This window comes from Mesocricetus auratus, unplaced genomic scaffold (assembly GCF_017639785.1).
Source record: "Mesocricetus auratus isolate SY011 unplaced genomic scaffold, BCM_Maur_2.0 Super-Scaffold_100011, whole genome shotgun sequence".
Lineage (NCBI taxonomy): Eukaryota > Metazoa > Chordata > Mammalia > Rodentia > Cricetidae > Mesocricetus > Mesocricetus auratus.
The window spans coordinates 23,018,177-23,040,489 of NW_024429195.1; the positions used below are offsets into that span (position 1 = coordinate 23,018,177).

At 39.4% G+C, this 22,313-nt stretch overlaps 2 protein-coding genes and 1 non-coding gene across 3 annotated transcripts in view; all 3 read right to left on the minus strand.

Annotated features, from left to right (window-relative positions):
- Larp1b (La ribonucleoprotein 1B) overlaps positions 1–14,625 on the minus strand; it is a 54,623-nt gene extending 39,998 nt beyond the window's left edge. Inside the window, exon 1 of the mRNA XM_021226897.2 lies at positions 14,500–14,625. The gene's annotated coding sequence lies outside the window, so the exon portion shown is untranslated. The remainder of the gene's footprint in view (positions 1–14,499) is intronic.
- On the minus strand, positions 12,170–12,333 carry LOC121143396. The gene has a single exon (XR_005880598.1). It is a non-coding gene; the product is annotated as a U1 spliceosomal RNA (small nuclear RNA).
- The window catches only part of LOC101831041 (la-related protein 1B), a 32,955-nt gene continuing 24,890 nt past the window's right edge, over positions 14,249–22,313 (minus strand). Inside the window, exons 10-11 of the mRNA XM_013113109.3 lie at positions 18,884–19,045; positions 14,249–14,840 (exon numbers count right to left, since the gene is read on the minus strand). Of these exons, the coding sequence (XP_012968563.3) occupies positions 14,821–14,840; positions 18,884–19,045 (182 nt within the window). The 3' untranslated portion in view covers positions 14,249–14,820. The remainder of the gene's footprint in view (positions 14,841–18,883; positions 19,046–22,313) is intronic.

Here is a 22,313-nt window from a genome sequence, read left to right on the forward strand (position 1 = left end):
AGGCCTTGAACCAAACCAGTGACTAATTGCAAAGAACATTGAACAATGAATGTAAGCCTTCGATGCCACCAGGATGGAATGAAGAAGTGTTGGAGAGGCAGGAGAGCAGAAGCAGAGACTTTTCTATTGTTTTGGTTTGGTTTGGGGTTTTTTGTTTTGTTTTGTTTTTGCTTTTGTTTGCTTGCTTTGTTTTATTTTGGGGGGCATGGCAGGGATAATGGGAGAACATTGTGGGGAACCAGGAGGTGAGCAAAATTAGGGTTCATGATGTTCAACTCCCAAAGAGTCAATAAAGAAGTTACATTTTTAAAGAAAGTTTTGGTCTTGATAGTAATCAAAGCAAACATAGGAGCTAGTGACATGGCTCCACAGTAGTTTGTCCAGTAGCTATGAGAACTCAGTCCAATTCCCAACAACTCCCTTATACACATATTGTGAAGAGAACTGGGTAACTACCTCTCAGAGACACCATTAGCACACTAAAGGCTCCTTCCTGAGTGATAGCCAGGGTGCAGACTTCACCACCATAGATTCTGGTTGTCATGAAGGACTGTGTGACTCACCCGTGTGCATAATACAAAGTTTACAACACTACAGCTTCCAAGTCAGGAAGATATATATATATATTGACCAAGGCCAAGGTCTGCTCTCATTTGCTTAGGAGAAGAGCTTCATCAATGTGCCTGGACTAAATAGTTGCTATAGATAACACATGGCACTAATTAACCACCATCCTGGTCTATTGTACAAATATACTATAATTCCTTTTAAGACCTGTTGCTGTGTTAATGAGTGTTTAGTCCTCCAAGAATTATGGCTACTACAAGTACACTGTTACAAAAAACTCCTTTTTCATGAACAGGGATACAATTTTTGTTGGGTATTTACTTGGGGGAGGCACTGTGAAGTCAGGAAGTTTTAAGAAAAAATACCAGACTGTTTTCGGTGGTGATATTGTGTTTATGATCAAACAAATAAAATTTGCCTGAAGATCAGAGTGCAAAGCTAGCCTCACTAGTTAGCCATAGAGGACAGGTAGTGGTGGCACACACCTTTAATCTCAGAAGCCACACTAGTTAGCCAAAGAGGCTGGGCAGTGGAGGCACACCTTTAATCCCAGCACTAGAGAGGAATATAAAACAGGGGGACACAGGAGTCAGTCTGTAGTCACGCTGAGGACAGGATCGCCACTTTTGGTCTGAGCCTTGACAGAGGTAAGAACTCTCTAGTGGCTTGGCTGCTTTGCTTTTCTGATCTTCTTCAGCTTGAACCCTACTATCTGTCTCTGGGTTTTTTATTATTTGTGCTACAGTTTTTTGTCTAGGGTGTCATCTACATCTCACCAGTAGTAAAGGTCTCAGCCCTCTACCTCTGCATTAACACTTGGTAACACCAGCTCTTAACATCTAACCACTTTCGAGGGACACCTTTAATTCCAGCACTTGGGAAGCAGAGGCAAGTGAATCTCTGAGTTTGAGGCCAGTCTGGTCTGCAAAGTGAGTTCCAGGACAGTCAAAACTGTTACACAGAGAAACCCTCTCTCTCAAAAAAAATCTAGCCACTTTGACAGAGAAAGAATCCAACATAAAACTATGGAACATGAGTGATAATACTGTCTATGTAGGTTCATAATTGTAACACATCTTCCATTGTGATGAAGGTATTGATAATGAGATGACTAGGCATATATGAGTGTGTGTGTGTGTGTGTGTGTGTGTGTGTGAGAGAGAGAGAGACAGAGAGACAGACAGAGAGAGAGAGAGAGAGAGAGAGAGGGAGAGAGAGAGAGAGACAGAGAGAGAGAGAGAGAGAAATCTGGTTTCTGTTTATTTTGCTGTGAATCCAGAACTGCCCGAAGAAATAAGTATAAGTTTAAAGCCATTTTGACAAAGACGGACTATGGGTTTCTGAAGCCCAGACTGGCTTTGAACATGCAGTGAACCTTAGAGTCTTCCATGTGGAATTAGAGGCAGAACTGAAAATGCACAGTATATACAGAGTAACCCAACTCAGGAGGAAAAATTGCATGTTCTCCCTCATATGTGGACCTTAACTTATGATGTATACATGTACATACATAAACAGCTGTAAGTGTGGGCATAGTACATACAGAAGGAAAACCAAGAAAGGGCAATACTGAGTGATGAGGGCAAAAAGACACAAGCTGTGAATTAGGATATGAAGTAGACTTTTTTCCTAGTTTCAGTTCATCATGTTTTATTTTCTTTGTGGTTGAAGAGTGCATAAAAATGTAACTGACAGACATTATAATTGTGGGAAAGTTCACTGACAAGTACACAGTTTGTAACTAAGTATTTGTTAGGTGGCTAATTTAGCTATGTGATATTTTCATTTGTGAGTTCTTAAGTCTCCTTTGGTTACCAGAAGCAGCCCTGGCTTTTTTGTGTTCAGTTCTGTACAGAGTTAAATTTACACTTCCCTTTGCTCTTCCCTCCTTTTCATATTTTGAGTTTCGTATAGAACCATGTTTCCCCTATGCAATTTTTCTTTAATACTTTAAGGAAGACCTGCTATAAATAAAAAATTTCTCCAATTTGTTTGATGACATTGTTATTTTACATCTAGTTCAGTTTACTAGTTTAGGGAGTTTTGTTTGTTATTCAATTGATATAGTACAGCTTACCTATTTTAGGAGCAAGATGGAGTGAATGAGCCACTAGGGAGTCTCAACTTTGTCACCATGCCTTCCTATGCCCTTTTTGTAGTTACTCCATCACTGGCCATTTTTTTGCCCTTTTGCTTAATGTAAAGTACCATGCTCACAGATCTTGTCCATGATGTTTAAGAGTGTTGAAATAAATCTATAATTAACTGACTCACAATCAAACCATTTTAGATTTTCTTCTTTTATCTTTAAATAGCTATACTGGGAGATGAATTTTATATTTTAAATTTAATCTAAAGACTCTCAAGGGATAATGCTATATATGATGGCTGCACAATCTAAATTTTGAGCTATTCAGTAATCAGCATCTTCAAGAATTCTTAGAAATACTAGTATTTTATTCTAGCCACGATGGCATGTCTAAATAATCCCAGCACTCAAGAAGTAAGGTAGGAAGGTGTCAAGTTTGAGATCCTGAGCTATGTAATAAGACTCATTATTTAAAAGAGAGAGAGAGAGACAGGAGGGGGGAAAGAAAAGCACAAGTAATCTGGTTTTGCCAAAACTAGTAATATATTTCCTAATATTGCATCTATTTCACAACCCTGACCTACAAGAAGTGAGAGCAGGCTGGAGAAATGGAATAGCAGTTAAGAGCACCTACTGTTCTTTCAGAACTGGGTTTCATTCCAGCGTCCACGCGGTGGGCTCCTGCTTGCACATGGTGCACACAAACTCATGTAGGGACAAGCACACATAAAAATAAATCTTTAAAGCAAAACAAGTGGTACTGATATACATATGGTTTCTACTCCTCATTCTCCCTCAAGGCAATAGTGATCTGCTGCCAGTCAAACTGAAGTGAAGTTCTGGAGAAACACATAGTAGGTGAGTGAGTGATTAAAACTACCCCCTCCACCAGCTGCAAACAAGAATTGACAAGCTGAACTCATTTAGGTGGCTGCTAACTCTTCACTCTCAAGGATGAGTCCTTCTCCTTCAGCTCTGAGAGCAATATCATCATCCCACTGCCTCCTCAGCTCCACTGTTTTAATTGAAAATCTAATGCCTCCATGGTATTTGCTTCAGGGAGGTAGGTGAAGGCCCCATCAAGCTCATAAAACCTCAGGAGCTGACCCCCTGGAAACAGTCTTTTCCTCATTCTAGTTTGTAGGAAACAGCTCCTGATGGTTCCCAAAGCCTGCAAGGTTTCTTCCAACTGATTTCTTAATTCCCATTTTTCTAACTCTGCTCAGCAGGAGGGGGTGGGTGTCCATACATTGGATGTACAACCAGAGCCCTTTTTTGTATTTGTTCTTTATATATTTATACTGTGGTCTATCAAAAAGGAAACCAGAGAAGCCAGGCACAGTAGTGCACACTTGTAATCCCAGCAGCAGCAAATTCAAACATCAGGATTTCAAGGCTAGCCTGGGCTACATAACAAGACTGTGCCAAAGGAAGAATGAAAGAAGGGTGGGAGAGAAATGGAGGGAAGGAAAAGGGAAGATGAAAAGAGGGACAAAGGGGAGGAAAGAGGAGATACCCCGGGGTTTAGCTCAGTAGTAGAGAGCACTGATTTGGAGGAGGAAGAGGAGGAGGAGGAGGAGAAAAGGAAAAGAGAAGAAGAAGGAGGAGGAGGAGGAGGAGGAGGAAGAGGAGGAGGAGGAGGAGGAGGAGGAAGAAGAAGAAGAAGAAGAAGAAGAAGAAGAAGAAGAAGAAGAAGAAGAAGAAGAAGAAGAAGAAGAAGAAGAAGAAGAAGAAGAAGAAGAAGAAGAAGAAAGAAAAAGGCTACAGTAAAGCATTCTTTCCTGGACTATTATGTGGCCTAGGTTTGCTAGCTAAAGGATGAAGTGGAACTTGTCAAGGAAGCAGCTACTACAGGAAACAGCATATGAGGAGCTGAGAAGCTTCAAGGCCACAGACCCTGCCCGTGGCCATTACTGCTGACATGTGAAGAAAGCAAGAATGAGAAAAGGAGCAGCAGATCAAAGACAGGGTAAAAACAACAACAAAGTCATGTTCTTGGGTCTTGTACAAATCCTTGTCTGAAAACAAGCACAATGTCAGGAACTTACCAGTAAATTTCCTTATTTTCTATGCTGAAAAGGGAACCACAACACAAGAGAGCAAGAGAATGAACGAGTGTAAAGAACCTATGGAGGAAATGCTACGAGAAGATATACGGAAGGGGACTGGACAGGAAGGAAGGAACAGCTCCTAAAACTGCAGGCCAGAGCTGATGGGGTTTCCTGAGATACACAAAACAAAAAAGCACAGGAAACAGGATCAGAGTAGGTTTCCCTTTTCATAGTAAATACAACGTAAGTGAGATGCTTACAAAACACAAGACACAGACTTGAGAACTTAACAGACTATATAGTCGTAGAAAACCACAGAGACACTGGGGAGTTATCTGTATAAAGTAAGTTAGTAAAGCAATAAGAGAAGCAAGGCAAGGACAGAATCCAGGAGGGACACATTTAAAAGCAAGCAGTGGTTAGCAAGATAGCTCAGTAGGTAGAGACGCTTGGGTGCAGGTCTGACAACCTAAGTTCAGTCCCCATCATCCTGTAAGACAGCAGGGGAGGAAGACTCTGAAAGCAGTCCTCTGATGTTCATACATGTAGACAGACAGACACACACACACACACACTAAATTGTTTAATAGTAAGCAGCAGAAATTATTCCTTTTAAAATGGCTGAAGGTTGGTGAGATGGTGCAAGGGCTATAGGTGTTTGCCACCAGGTCTCGTGACCTGAGCTCTGTATCCCCAAGATCTACATGGTTCAAGGAAAGAACTGACTCCCACAATGTGCACAATGAGATGCATGTGTATGCACACACACACACACACACACAAATAAACAGACATATTTCATTAGAATGGTTGAAATGTTAACATTTTAAATGAAGTAAGCTTTATGCACTCAAATAGAGACAAGAAAAAAGCAAGCACATCCCCTTGTTGTACCATTAAGTATAAAGGTACTAAGCAGATCAAGACAGTTCCAGTTGTACATAGAAGCCATCTTAAAGGGGGCTCCAGCTTGACAGGAATTGAGACATTTAGAACATCAGAATATAGAGACATTGAGAACATCAGAATGCAGAGAATGAGTGAGAAAAGTCATTCCCAAGACCATGACAAGGGTTGGGGATAAATTGAAAATATTTAAATATTAAAACTGGAGTAGAAAGTTCTGTATAGAAGATGCTTACTGGTTAATTCGGAAGAAACAACAAAAATGGCTATCTAAAATAAGTGTAAGATAATTCCAAAGCATCACTCTAAAGACATTAATTACAAGATGAGAAAGGTACTGTCACAATAGGTGATATGTAGACAGAAGCAACACCATCAACTCTCACCACATCACTATCAGCACTTATCTCCGGAGGAGCAACCCTGTAGCTATGTTGTTAACCCAAAGCTACTTCTGTGAAAAAAAGACCATGGGCATGAGCATGTGGAGGGTCATTTTCATTCAAATCATCACAGGTGATCTGACACTCTTTTCTGACCTCTAAAGCCATGAGGCAAGGATGTGGCATATATCCATATAAAAGAATGCAAATTTAAAATTTTTAAAGAGGTTACTAATAACCACAATAACTATGGACTGAGGATAGAGTTGACAAGGTACTTACTTAGCATACAGACTCAATCCCCAGCACTGCATAAGGCAGACATGGTAACACAAGCCTGTCCCCATCACTAAGGAGGTGAAGGTGGGAGAATCCTCAGCTACATAGTGATTTCCAGGGTTTGAGGCCCTGTCTTAAAAAACAACAAAAACCCCAAACACACCAAAAAATATAAGTTTATTCTGGTTTGAGCAGAGATAAGCACTGTGTTTTTCCTTTCACATATAGACCCCATATTGTACACACATCCACCACACCTGGTATGGAAGTAGATAGGACTATCTGGGGGTAGGAACAGGACGAGTAGTAGGATACAGGTGAGAGTGTGAGGATAGAATAAGATCAAAATGTATGATATACTTGAAAAGTGTCACTTGAAACCCATCAACTTGTATAATGAATATATGCTAACAATTTCTTCACAGGAAGGACTTGGAGCTACATGAATTTGATTCACTGAGTGTTGTATTGTCGGGATGCAAGTGATTGTGTTCCTGATTCACAATGACTGTATAGGAAGGCATCCCAGAAAGTACCTATCACAAGGACCACAAGGTGGTCAGGGCAGCATAGACAATTTAGTCTTCACTTTCACTCTCTAGTTGACTGTTTTAGCATATAAATCATACCGAAAATAGCGAGATGACTCCTTGGGTAAAAGTTCCCACTACCAAGTCTGATGACCTAAGTATAATCCTTGGGACTCTTATCAAGAGAACACGCTCAGACAAGTTGTCATCAGATTTCTACATGCAGGCACATGTGTGTGCATGTACACCTGTGCACACTCACATGTACTTTATCATTAAATTCATGAATTAAAAAAGTAAAGGCTGTAAACATACATTTTCTTCATCCATTCTTCAGTTGAGGAGCATCTAGGTTGTTTCCAAGTTCTGGCTGTTATGAATGTTGCTATGAACATAGTCCTTGTGGTGTGGGTGTGCCTCCTTTGGGTATATGTCCAAAAGTGGTGTTGCAAGGTCTTGAGGCAGGTTGATTCCTAATTTTCTGAGAAATCACCAAACTGATTTCCATAGCGGCTATATAAGTTTGCAGTTCTACCAGCAATGGAGGAGTATTCCCCTTTCTCCACACGCTCTCCAGCATAAGTTGTCATTGGTATTTCTGATCTTGGCCATTCTAATGGGTGTAAGATGGAATCTGAGTTTTTTGAATTTGCATTTCCCTGAAAAGTAAGGATGTTGAGCATTTCCTTAAGTCTCTTTCTGCCATTTGAGGTTGTTCTCTTTAAGTTCTGTTTAGATCTGTACCCCATTTTTAAAATTGAATTATTTGGTAGGTTGATGTCTGGTTTCTTGAGTTCTTTGTATATTTTGGAGATCAGCCCTCTATCAGATGTGGGGTTAGTGAAGATCTTTTCCCATTCTATAGAGATCTGTTCTGTCTTGTTGACCATGTTCTTTGTTTTACAGAAAGAAGTTTCTCAATTTCAGGAAGTCCCACTTATTGTTGCTCTGTGTCTGTGCTACTGGTGTTCTATTTAGGAAGCAGTCTCCTGTGCCTATGTGTTCAAGGGTATTTCCTACTTTCTCTTCTGTGAGTCTCAGTGTGGATACATTAATATTGAGATCTATCCATTTCATCATGAGTTTTGTGCATGGTGACAGATCTATTTGCATTCCTGTACATGTTGACAGCCAGTTACACCAGCACGATTTGTTGAATATGCTTTTTGTGGGTTGACATTAGGATTTCACCTCTGTTTTCATGACAATACCAAGCTGTTTTCATTACTATAGCTCTATAGTAGAGCTTGAAGTCAGGGACTCTGACACCTCCAGAAAATCCCTTATTTTACAGGACTGCTTTGGCTGTCCTGGGTTTTTTGTTTTTGCATATGAAGTTGAATATTGATCTTTCAAGACTGGGATCTTGATGGGGATTGCATTGAACTTTTGGTAGAATTGTCATTTTTGATCCTACCTATCCAAGAGCATGGGAGAGCCTTCCATTTTCTGATATGTTTAATTTCTTACACTTAAACTTCTTGTCATATAGGTTTTTCACTTGTTTGGTTAGAGTTACCCCAAGATATTTTATTTGTGACTGTTTGTAAAGGGTGATGCTTCTCTGATTTCTTTCTCAGCCCATTTATCATCTAATCTTTTACCCTGCTACATTACTGAAGGTGTTTACCCGCTGTAGGAGATTTTTTAGGGTCAGTTGTATAAACTATTAAATCACCAGCAAGTATCTAGAATTTGACTACTTCTTTTCCAATCTATATCCCCTTGATCTCCTTTTGTTGTTTATTGCTCTAACTAGAACTTCCAGTACTATATTGAAGAGGTATGGAGAGAGTGGACAGCCTTGTCTTGTTCCTGATTTCAGTGGGATTGATTTAGTTTGATGTTGGCTGTTAGTTGCTGTATATTGCTTTTATTATGTTTTAGGTATGTTCCTGTTATCCCTGACCTTTCCAGGACCTTTATCATGAAGGGGTGTCAGATTTTGTTGATCAAGCGGTTTTTCTTTTTCAGTTTATTTACATGGTGGATTACATTGATGGATTTTTGTATATTGAACCATCCCAGCAATGCTTGGGATGGTCCTACTTGGCCATAGCGGATGATTTTCTAATATGTTCTTTGATTCGGCTTGCCAGTAATTTTTTTGAGTATTTTTACATCTATGTTCATGAGGGAAATTGATCTGTAATTCTTAGTTGTGTCTTAGTGTGGTTTGGGTAGCCTTCTAAAAAGAGTTTGACAACGTTCCTTCTGGTTTTATTGTGTGGAATAATTTGAAGAGTATTGGTTTTAGTTCTTTGAACATCTGGTAGAATTCTGTGCTGAAACCATCTGGGTCTGGGCTTTTTTTGGTAGGGAGAGTATTGATAACTGGTTTTATTTCCTTAGAGGCTATAGGTGTATTAAGTTGTTTATCTGCTCTTAATTTTGGTACCTAGAAAATTGTCCAGTTCCTTGAAGTTTTTCAATATTGTAGAGTACAGGTTTTTGAAGTATGACCCGATAATTCTCTGGATTGCCTCATATGACCCCTCCCCTTTTCATTTCTGATTTTGTTAATTTGCTTTGTTTATTTTCTTGAGACTAGGGTCTATTTGATTAAGCTGAGGTTCACATGGAACCCCTGATTCTCCCAGCCTCCACCACAGTACCTAGCCTGAATTTGTTTTGTTTTTTCTTTTTTATATCTGATACAAGGCCCAACCTATTACGCTATTTTGCATGTAAACATCCAGATGGCCCACCACTAGAAACAAATATTCTTCTTCCATTAAATGCACTTGATTGATAAACATTTGAGGATTTCTCACACATGCTCTTATTTTATTTGAACTCAATTATATTCCAATTACCTGTATGTTTACCCTTATGCAAGGACTACTGTCCTGATAGCTGTAGCTGAATGCTCTTCAACTTATTTTTATTCTTTGGCTGTGTCACTAGAATTCAAGGTAAGCCTTCTCCCAGTAAGGTGCATCCACAGTTTGTTCTTTGTAAAGACTGCTTTTACTATTCTGAATTATTTAAATTTTTACATGAATTTCTTGTTACCTTGTTAACTGGTGTGTGTGTGTATGTGTGTGTGTGTGTGTGTGTGTGTGTGTTGTGTGTGCGTGCACCATCTGGATACTGATGGAGATTGCACTAATCTGATAGTATACACTTTTTCCTGCCCTTGCTTTTGTCTCTTCAATGTTGTAGACGTAAATAACTGGTTGTACTTACATAAACTTGACAACCTGCTTACTTCAGCTACTTAAATGTTTGTGTTAAACAAACCACCCCTGGGTAGTTTCCTTTCCCTATTCTCTGTCACCCTGTATTTCAAGTTTGTAGTCTGCTAGTGCTAGTTTTTGTTGTTTTTTTAGTAAATAGCTTTATAGTAAAATCTACTTAATATTAGTTAAAGAAGTGATTTGAAAAGAGAGCAAACAGTATATACTACAAAAAACAAAACAAAACCTTTTGCATTTTGCAATCTGCTTTCATGTTGCTTGTCTCCCAATCTGAAGATGTGCAGTCTTCATGCTTTCTACTGCTAATCCTATCAATTGACTTCTATGCTTTGAATTCCTTTTGTTTTATTTTTTTGAAATCTCAAAGTGATCTGCCTGACTCTGCTTCCCAAGTACTAAAATCGTGTGCCACTACTCTGTGCCCTTGAGTAAGTTTTTATTTCATTAAGTATAATAAACATAGGTAATCTACCACTACACTGTGCCCTTGAGTAAGTTTTTATTTCATTAAGTATTTAAACATAGGTAATCTACATCAATTATCTTAAGGTATGATCTTCCTGTGTCATAGTTTTGTTCATTCTCATGTGTAGCAATTCATTTAGTTTATTTATTAGCTTTGTGCTATTCTTTCCTTATAAAATAATTTTGAGTAAATACCTTGTGTTTCAGGACTAAAGTTGATTCAAACTGATCTAAATTTGCTTATAGTAGGCCTCTGTGAAATTGATAGGATCATGTTAACATTTTTTTGTATGTGATTTGTCTTTGTGTATATGTACTCTTGTATGCACATGCATGAGACGGCTCTCCACTTTATTTTTTATTCTGTGTATATTAGTGTTTTGACTGCATCTATAGGGTAAACGGGCCAGCCAAAGAAATTCACTTTGGCCCTGACACCAAAGCCAACTCTGCCCCTGACCAACTGAAACACTAATCAACCAATCCCTGAGCAGGACACCAACCAATTCCTGAGCCCCCTGAGCCAGTGGCATAAACACTTTATCTTTGAGCCCAAAACAAAAGAAAAATATCCTGACTATGAAACCAATGCCAAAGAAACACACTTTGTCCCTAGAATCAGAGCCAGTGAAAGAAATGCACCCTGGTCCTAAATTAGAGTCAATAGGGGAAAAAGGACCAGAGAAAGAAACAGTTTGTCCTGAAATCAGAGCCATGTCTGTTCCTGACCAACTAAACTAACCAATCCTTGAGCAGAAAAACTCCCTGGGAAAATTCCGCCCCTAAGGACCCCTATATAAGCCCCTCGGCCTGTCCAGTCGCTGTTGTTTTTTCCCAGTCTGGCAGAGGCAGCCACTCACCTGGACTGCTTCCCAAATAAATCTCTGGGTTGAAGATCTTCATTCCCCAGTGCAGAATAGAAGAACTTGCTTGGACAATCCCCCCTTTCTTTAATTTAAATTAGAAATAGGCTTGTTTCACATGTCAATCCCAGCTCCCTCACCCTCCCCTCCCCTCTGCCCCTCACCAACCCCCCCCCCCACATTCCCTTTGTAGCAGAAAAGTAACAACTTTTTGCAGGAGCAGAAGGACATTGCTACATTTCTGCAGATACTTCCCGGAAGAAGGAAAAAGCGGGAAGAAGCGCTTAACTCTGCTAGGACGTTCCCTTAGGGGAACAGAGCAGAGCTCAACTGCAACTGCTCTGAAGAGAGGAAGAGGATTGCTATATATGCAGGGAAACCATACCCCGCTGCACCCCAGCTTCAGGTAGCCCAGCCCCGGACAAGTCAGGATAACTCTCTCTCTAGGGCTGAACTGTCCTATTGTGGCTCCAGCCTCCAGAGCTAGCCAGTCAGGACATTTTTTCTACCCCAAAACTAGCTAATGTTTTGGTGCTCACATTTGCTTACAGTATGTATGAATGTTCACCATGTGTGCTTGGAACACAAAGGACCAGAAGTGGGTTTTTTGGAACTGAACCTATGTTCATTGAAACAGCAGCAGTCTTCTGACTGCTGAGTCATCTCTCCAGCCCCCCAATCACTATATACTTGGGCTTCAGGAATGCACCTCTAGTGTAAAATTTCTCTACTATGTTTAAAACAACCAGGAAAATGTTCTTTTCCCTAGGGAAGTAGGTAAAAAGGCAAATAAAGTTTTATCACTGAGAAACTATTTAGCTTTTTTTTTTATTATTTAGGGGAGAGCATGAATACAGTCCCCCACAACAACAACTTACACAGTAGAGTTTACTGAATTTTCAGAACTTTCAGTGGTCAGCACATCTCAAGTACAGTAGATTAGCTTTGCTCTAGAAAACCTACATTCTTGGCCATGGTCTCTTCTCTGCCAGGGAAGTACAGAATTTATTCCTTAAAGGCAATCATTTGATGATGAAAGGACTCTCATTAGAATCCCCAACTTTGGTTTCTGTCTTTTTCCTGTTTTGTGTAGCTTCTGCAAGGTTGAACTCCTCAACCCCTGCCTACCACCACCAATAAAATTCCACAAGGATCTTCAGGAAAACAAGATGCATCCAGCATTTCACTTTTCTAATCACTCACCTTGCAGACCTTTGGAGATTTTAAGATGTCTCATTTCATGTGGTTATTTCCCAGGTCGTTACCAATAAAGATATGTGATCCTACCCTGTCACACCAGTTCAACACAGCTGAAATACTTCTTCATTAAAACTGTCCTGTTATCTTGGCAGGCTCTGCACTCCTACTTAAACAACCATGGAGAGTCTTCTCTCTTATCCATCAAGGCTCAGATGTAGTTCTCATTCTCTTATTTCCTGTGATACCAGTTTAACTAAGACTATCATTCACCATCTCCTAGATGAATAGCCTGTCTATTTTCTGTCCTGTGGACCACAGCTATCTTTTAAAAATAAAAATAGCTCAAGGTCATGATGGAGAAATCTATAGAGACAGCTGAACCAAGGAAACTCGTTAACTCTAGACCTACAACTGTGGAGATTCCGTATGAGGGAGACAGTTGTGACGACGATACAAATCTGGTACACAAGCTAGTTTGTTGGAGCCTATTCCTTAGGGTCAGATGCCATGCTCAATGACAGTAGGACCAGGATATAATCCCAGCACATGAGCTAGCTTATTCCCTATGGTGGGATGCCATGCTCAGTCTTAATGCATGGGAGAGACTATGTTGACTCCTCACCTGGTGAGAAGTGGACTGAGGATGGGCTAAGGGGGAGGTTAGGGGAGTGGGAGGGAGAACTGTGGTTGGAATGTAAAATAAAAAATTGAATAAATAAATAAGAATAGGATCACATCACAGTGTATCTTTAACTTGCACTTTAACTTTGATAAATTTAACATGGTCTACAAACTATTCTAATCTGACTCTGCCTTCACAAACATAATAAGCATCTGACACAGCTATGGGCAAACTGGTATCTCACATTTGCCAGTTGCTCTTCACTGACTCCTCTTCCTGGAATACTTTTTCCTGCTTTTTGCACATTTCATTCTTACCTTTTCTGATTTCTGATTTCATTCTAAATTCATTCTTTTCAGAGGCCAATTCTGACTATCTAACCTGACATCAATCTGTTTATTCTTTTAGAACCAAGGACAGTGATTTTATCATGGAAATAGCCTAAATCATGCTTATCATCTGCCACTGAGCCATACCCTCTTCTATTTTGAGGGGTCTTGTGAAATTGACCAGGACACTCTTCAATGTGTTCTACTCCTACTAGCTTCTCCCAAGTAACTGGGATTATACAGGCCCCTAGGCCCAGCAATTAGTAGAATATATTTAGACTTCTGTTACAAAATGATTTCAGATAGACATCACCTCTATCTGATGGTGGGCAAGATGGCTCAGCAAGTAAGGGTGCTCCCTGTTAGGCCGGAGGACCTGGCAAAAGACGTTCCAGGATTTAAGGCATTTGACATGATAAAAAGGCAGTGGCTAAAAGTTCCAAGGAGACCATGTCTCTTGTTCACAAGCCTGTGATAGGCAGTCCCCTCTGCTCAAACATTAGCTGGCTGTTTCATTTCTAACATCACTGTCCTCTGCGAGGTAACTTCCTCTCACTGTTCCATCTCTCACACATGTTTAACGTTGAGGCCTCTCTGAAAAGTTCAACATCAGAAAAAGACCCTGTTACACGCCTAGAATTTAAAGATATTTGGAGGCCAGACAGCCATTCTGGTTCTCTCTTCTACCTTAGCTTAACAATTAGGTAGAGGCCAGAATCTGTGTTAAAAGCAAGAGAATGGAAGGAGCATATCGAGTAGGCCTGTCCATAGCAACTTTTTTATTCCTTCATCAGAAAATTACATTTTCCCACAAGTTTTAGTCAGTAAATAATATTTTTTGATGATAGTATTCTTATATCATCATCACTTATACTCTTCAGGTTGTGACCATCCAAGAATTTTCAAATTGGGTATAATTTATTTATACTTGAGAGTTTATAAAATTAACAAAACAAGCAATACCATGCAATCAAAGCAAACTATCAGCAGAAAGTTGCTCACTAGAAATCGTTACCTTTATGGCTGTGTGTGTATTTTCACCTTCCGTCTACAGGTCCTGTTCATAGTAACACAGGCAAGTTCTGATGTAATGTTTGCTTGTAATGTATGGGTGCCTGTTCAATCTCCTCCAGGGTGCTTTCTCATATAAGGTGGTGTCTGAGTTATCAAAATCTTGTTTAAATCTTGGTCATCAATTTCATAATCTGAATCATTATCAGACCAATCATTAAATGTCTTTTTCCGTCTGTCTGTCTCTTCCATCTCTTCATCAAACAAAAACTCACTTTCTTCTTGTTCTGGTTCTTCCAGAAAGGCTAGTTGATTTGATGTCTCTTCAGGTACAGATATTGATTTCTAAAGAAACAAAGTAGTTTTAAACATATATATTCTTGTATTTATGTATACATGTACACATAATACATATACATACTGGAAAAAACACAAAGTTGAGTAAAAGGATTGATATACACTCCCTAGATTTGGGGTGGCCCTGGATTATCTACAACATGGTATAGACACGAGGGAGCAAGTCCTAGATTAGAATTACTTCCTCTGAATTCACAAAAACAAGGAGCAAAGTCTTTAGGTTTAGAGTTAATAAACTCTGACAATGCATGTATATATGTACATACACAATGTGTGTGCCTGGCACCCACAGTCAATTCTATTGCTGTCCGTATGTCCTGTGCTCCTGGTTTCGTGTTCAGATACAGTAGCTATGGTTGACACAACACGCCCAAGCTTTGGCTCTTGACATCCTGCTGGCTGTGTCTAACACCTAGCCTAGCCTAAATCTCAGCACACCAAACACTTCTGCCTTGCTGCCACATGCCACTCTCTGATCCAGGTTCATCTTCCAGCTCATGCTAATTCCCTGTGTCAAAAACCAACCAGCCCCTTTCTTTCCGATTTCTTAGTCATGTAGACCTACAGTCATTAGGTTGACCATGTGAGCCAGACACTGTTCTAAGCAAGCTGTCTGCTTGTGAATACTTTATAAAATGCAGAATATGTGTGTCATATATATACATATGTCTGATATATGTATATGCATATTTGTGTACATGTACATATTTTGGTCACCAATCATTCTCTGTTTTACTTTTGTTTTAATTATTACTAGTAGTTCCTGAATTCAAACACATTCTTCCTATCTCAGGGTGTGCAAGAGTGGTTTTCCTGCCTTTATATATGTATACACTACATGTGTGCAGTGCCTGTAGAGGACATAAAAGGGTATCATATGCCCTGGAACTGTAGTTACAGATGATTATGAGCCACTATGTGGGTGCTGAATGTCAAACTCAGATCCTCTGGAAGAGTAGACAGCTGAGCAGTGGTTCAAGACCCTCCACTTCATTTTTTGAGACAGAGGTTGACGTTCAGGGTAGAGTGATCATCCTGTTTCCATTTCCCCAGAGCTAGGGCTATGGGTGTACAACACCATGCCTAACTTGTTATTTAATATGTATGTCTTGCCTGCAGTACCCAAGAAGGCCAACAGAGAGCATCAGATCCCCTGGAACTAGAGTTAAAGATAATTGTGAGTTGCTATGTGGGTGCAGGGAGTCAAACCTGTGTTTCCCTGGAGGAGCAAGTGCTCTTAACCACTGAACCACCTCTCCATCTTGATTTTAGTGTCAGCATTGGCTACATGGTCAGTTTGGGGCCAGAATGGGCTACATGAGATCCTATCTCAAATAGTCTGGGGGTAGAATTCATTGATGGCTTGATATTCAGCAAAGAGAAAACTGGGGTCCAGATCATGCCTAACTTTTTACATGGTGCTGGAGATCCAAATCTCGGTTCTCATGAACTTTAATCAACGGAACCATCTCCTTAGCCTAGCCTGAGTCCTTTTCCAGAGTACCTGACTTCAACTCCCAGCACCCACACAGTGACTTACAACCATTTGTAACTCCAACTACAGAGGATATGATGCCCTTTTGTGGCCTTGGCAGGCACTGAACACATGTGGTGCATCAAGGCAGGCTATGCACCCAACACGCAAAAAATGAATAGCAGGTGGTGGTGACACTCACTTTTAATCTCAACACTGAGGAGCTAGAGGCAGGCTGATCTCTGAGTTTGGAAAGGAAGGAGGGAGGGAGGGAGGGAGGGAGGGAGGGAAGGAAGGAAGGAAGGAAGGAAGGAAGGAAGGAAGGAAGGAAGGAAGGAAATACTGAATATATTTTTAAAAACTATATGCAGGTAATATGGGGGGATTCTAAGTAATCAAACATGAAACTATTAATAAACACTGGGTAAAACCTTTCCCCTTCCCCCAACACAGGGCTTCTCTGAGTAACAGCCCTGGTTGTCCTTGAAATCAGAGATCTGCCTCTGCCTCCCAAGTGCTGGGATTAAAGGTGTGTGGCACCACCAAATTGCAAAGCCTTTACTTTATATTTCACATGCATTTTTTTCAACTTGTAAGGAACAATTAAAAGATTTTGGGGTGAGGCTAAAAAAAGGCTCAGCAGGAAAATGCACTTGCCTCCAAGTCTGATGATTTGAGTTCAATCCTTCAAGCCATATAGTGGAGAAGTGACGACTTCCTTTCTCAAATTGTCTTCTGACCTCCATACCCACGCCCTCCCCTCATTGATGAAAAATTGCAAGACCAGATTGAAAAGGAGATTTGGAGTTGAAGATGATCACATGCTTATGTTCATTCATAAATAATGAACAATTATCAGGTCAGAAACTATGAGTTTCTAGAAAGCATGAAATCCATGTGATTATACTGATGAGACATGCACAAGAAGAACTAGCCACCCAGGTTGAGTATTACAGCACAGAAGACAGAAAGCACTGCTCTCCCCTGGACTGCGTTCAGACGGCAGGCACAAGAACAGGAATGGACAGTGGGCAGCAAGCAAAGCAAGCATTTGGAAAACAACTACAAAGCAGCCAGTGCTGCCCTTTATTTGAGAACATGAAGTTTTTATAACTTCTGCTCTCAACTAGTCAAAGCAGGGGCAGAAGGACGAAATATAATCTCATCAGCAAATGAGAAAAATACTCCTTATTTGTGTAATGGCTGAGATCCAAAGTCAGCATTCCTGTTCTCTGCCAAGGTATAGGACAAAAGTCCAAACCTGTGGAAACTTTCATTAATCAAGAGTGTGGGTTGTATCTGACATTCAACTAAATTGCCCAAGGTTGAAGAGGCTGTACTCACAATACTAATACTGTTAAGTGTCACCAGTGGGGGGAGTACGGACTACTGAAGTTGTTATCTGATGCTCTACATGTACAGAAACACAAATGTTTTTTATAACTATCAATTTTAAGATGAACTATAATCTCATATACTACTGGAAAAACAGATGTTGGGTTTGGTAACGCTTTAGAACATGTGGGGCCCTCAGGGCACTGTGGGTCAGCAGCAGTAGTCCTGGCTTCCACCAGACACAGCAGCACCCACCCAGTTAAAACAAAAAAGTGTTTGCTGACATGGGCAGACAGATGTACAATGAAGAGTCTTTGAAATCCCAGCTTCCTCTCTGTACCTCTGGTTTCTAAGAGGTTTATAAGCCTTTGACATCCCAGCATTCTCTTCTTCCACAGCTCAGCCCTGTAGTTTTGGTTACCTTTCCTTTATAGAGCTTACCTTCACCATTTTGAGCATCCAAGCAGCACTTTATTCTAAACTTTGACAAGCTTTTTATTTTGCAGTAACTGTATATTCACAAAGTTGTAAGAAATAGTAGATCTCACCCATCCCTCACCCACTAGTCCATAAAAACACTGTCACAAGACAAATTACTCACACCCACATAAGCCAACCATTTTACTTAGGTTTTTCCAACTTGTACTAATTAGTTATTTGCTTATACATCAGTCACCAGTCAATGAAGCAAGGCAGTTTCCTCTGGAAGCCCTTTTTTTTTTAATCAGAGCAAAGCTACAGGCCAGAAGAGGGCACCAGATCTCATTATAAATGGTTGTGAGCCGCCATGTGGTTGCTGGACCTCTTGAAGAGCTGTCAGTGCTCTTAACCACCTCCGCTGGTGCTTTTATAACATCTGATACTGTCTCATGCACCAGGAGATCTATTTGCTTTTTGGTTCTTTTTACATTGATTCAACCTAATATGCTGAAACCTGCAATGTGCTTTAATAGCCTCACAAATAATGATATAACTTCAAAGACTGAAAATTTAAACTAGTCACATAAGAAAAAAATTAGTCATAAATAAAAAGACCAAGTCAAAGCATTCTCAAATTATGTTAAAAATGAAAGATAATCTTTAAAAATAGAAAATATAATTTACTTTTCTCAAAAGTAACCCGTTTCTTTTGATGGCCACATTCCAATTTTTATAATTTTATATGACAAATAGAAATTTCATCATGCGCAAGGCACACATTACATTGGGTTTATAAACTTACCTTTAATGTCACCGGGCATGGACAATGCCTCTTTTTCACATCCATCCATGGTTCTGAGTCCCAAGTCAGGTAAGCTGGTAGACATCACTCGGATAGTACTTGTTTCTGTATGTTTCTTTGGGCTCAGTGGACTTCCAGTTCTTGAAGAGTTTGGGGCAGACTCTAAAATTTTAAATTAGTTCTGCAATTAAAATGCTGGTTCTGCTTACCTATAAACTGCATTTCATTTTGCCTTAATATGGATTTTCCTGCACAAAAACACGGCAATCAATTTCAAAACCTTTCCATGATTTTCAAATATGAAAGGCTTGCAAGATTTACTCCAAATATTCAAAAGGAAAGCCACCGAATGAAGGAATGCCACCAGCACTTATACAGATGATCACATTCATTACTGCTTCGAGAATATCAGCGAGTCACCAATTAAAAGCCTGCACATTGATTGAACTGTAGACTGTTAGCTGCTATTAAACCACAGATGGTCTAAACACACATGATATTCAAGGCAAATATGACAGACTGACAAAAATCCAAAGTACAGTAGCCATTACTCCTATGCCCACATTTCTTTCATGAAAGTCCATTTACTTCATACTTCATGCCGAGCACTGCAAAACACTGTCATCCCCGTAAAGCACACAGGTGTAGCAACAACATTTAAAACCTTCATAATTTAAAGGGCCTTTCTTGCGGATGAGAAATGGCTCAATGGGCAAGAGTACTTGCTGTTCTATTCGGGTCGTGGCACCTACATGAAAGCTCACAACAATCTGTAACTCCAGTTTTAAGGTTATCTGACTTGCTTTTCTGACCTCCGCAGGCATCAGGTACACACATTGTATACATGCAAACATGCAAGCAAATATACACAAAAATAAAAATATAAAGCTGTTGTAAAAATTAAAACTTTTATCTTACCTTGTCAGATATTTTTAAGCAAATTAAATATAAACTGATTTTTTTTGTTGTTAGTGGTGGTGGAGGTTTTTTTGTTTGTTTTGTTTTTGTTTTTAGAGACAGGGTTTCTTTGTATCATCCTGGCTGTCCTGGAACTTACTCTGTAGACCAGGTTGGCCTACAACCCAGAGATCCGCCTGCCTCTGCCTCCCAAGTGCTAAGATTAAAGGCTTGCACCACCACTGCTTGACTCAATTTCATCCCCAGGTCAGAAGACAATCTGTTTTAAACCTTGACTGTACACAAAATTTATTTTCACAAGTGTATACTTTAAAACCGTAAACACCATAACTTTCAAAACACCTCAAGGGTGAATGTTATTTGAAAGATGAAACTGATGAACAGTAGTGAGTCTTCTACTTACTAAAGGCACAAAGCAGAAGTATGTGTGATGAGGTTGCATAATTTATTTTCATAAACATGCTAGAGGTGGATTTAGTATCTTCCCCTTTGACATCAGATCAAAGTTATTTTTAAAGAAGCAATTTGATTTTGAATAGAAAAGCCTCAAGAATATCCCAACCGATAGAATAGGTATGGGCATGCAAGCATGCGGATAATGGGGAGGCCTTTGGAGTTGATGCCCAGAACCACAAGAACAACATTCTCTATAAACAGCACACTTATCAATTTACTCATAAAGCCAGTAAAATGAAACTAAGCGATTATACTCGTTCACACTGATAGAGTATAGGGGGAAAAAAAAGCACTTTTTCTAATAATCTGAAATATTTATACAGTGACCAAATTTTTAGAAGAACAAATATCTTGTTAACTATGGGGATGACTTAATTCCTTATACAGAGATTAAATTTAACTGAACTACATGTATTTAAGATCTAAATGTCAGAACAGCACCTGGAGCCATAGTAGGAAAATCAAAACTATTTATAGTGGGGGCGGGGTGCCACTTGTGTGAGGTATCTAAGGCGGCCAGAAGAGGATGCTGATCCACTGGAGCTGGAGTTGCTGTGAGCTGCCCTACATGAGTCTTCTGGCCACCTTCTCCAGGCCCAGTGGTTAGTCTTCTTATACCTACCTCACGGTTTATATTATACAATCACCTCCTCATGTCTTCTAAGCTCGAATTATGGGTGTACCAGGAAGTGCTCTATTGTACTAAACATTTGTGTGCTTAGAAGTGGAAAGATAGGAAAATAATTGGCAAAGAAAAAAATAACGCCATTATGCTTAAATTTACATATGTTTTCTGGACCCTAGTTTCTTTTATAATAAAAATATTTTAAATACTTTTTTTTTATTTCTTGAGACAGTTTCTCTGTGTAGCTCTGTAGATTTGGCTAGCCTCAAACTCAGAGATTCGCCTGCCTCTGCCTCCCTAGTACTGGTATTAAAGGCCTGAGCCACCATCGCCCAGCTTAAGTACTTATTTTTAAAAAGCAAAAGTCAAAATGTCAAGTAAGATTTGGAGTTTATGACATTACATATATAAAATTATTTAGACACATAAAATCTTGGTTACAATTGTGAGACTACAGACAATTTCCCTTTGCTGTTTTTGTATTAACTAAAAAATGTCAGCCTGGCTCTCCAAAGACAAATGTATGCTTTGGTCTAGTGTGGCTTTCTCCCTCACTGTCCCATAGCCTATTCAGTAGCCATTAGGCCCTTCCACACCTCAGGAGCTGACAGTACACCACACCCACAGCAAACCCTGCATTCCAGAAGTCATCTTACCAGTCTCATAATCAACCTTTTGTGGTGATTAAGATCTTCTGCTCATTGGCAATGCCAACCCATGTTACACAATTCAACCTCCAAAGAGGAAAAAGTAGATATTTACATTTCTGTGATGAAAAGGATACAAATGGCACAGAAAATATAACAAAAAGTTATAAAGATACTATAATTTGGGATTAAAGGGTATTAGATAAAACCTTCACTTCTTTACTTCATCTAGTTACATAAGAACTATACCTTGGAACTGTCTATACTTCCTACCTTATTTCTTCTCCAGTGTATACTTCTCTGAGCAGTCTACAAATAGACTAGCAAGATCAGAATGAGAAGATTCAGAGGTAATGGTGGTAGACAAAATGTGAGTTAGCATGATTCTAAAGAATCTGATACTATGTGACATTTATATTGACTTATTTATATGAATATGAAAGTTTGTCAAGTACAAAACTTATTTTATTCTTGCAATTTTTAATAATGCATAAACAATTAATGGTATCTCCAACTTGATTGACCTATCTTAGCTATCTTGTAGAAAAAAATATTTTGTATATTGTCCAACATTCCCAATTAAGTGTTCACAAGCTGGTTAGAAATATTATCTTAAACTCTAAGGTTACAACTATCTTATGGAAAAAAAGTATTTTCTATATTTCCCAACTTCCCAACTAATTGTTCCTGAGATAGTTAAAAAGGATCCCAAGTTTACGCAACAAATCTTTATTTTGTTATTTGTTAAATCTTTAAGAATATAAACCTAAATTTCACTTCTCTT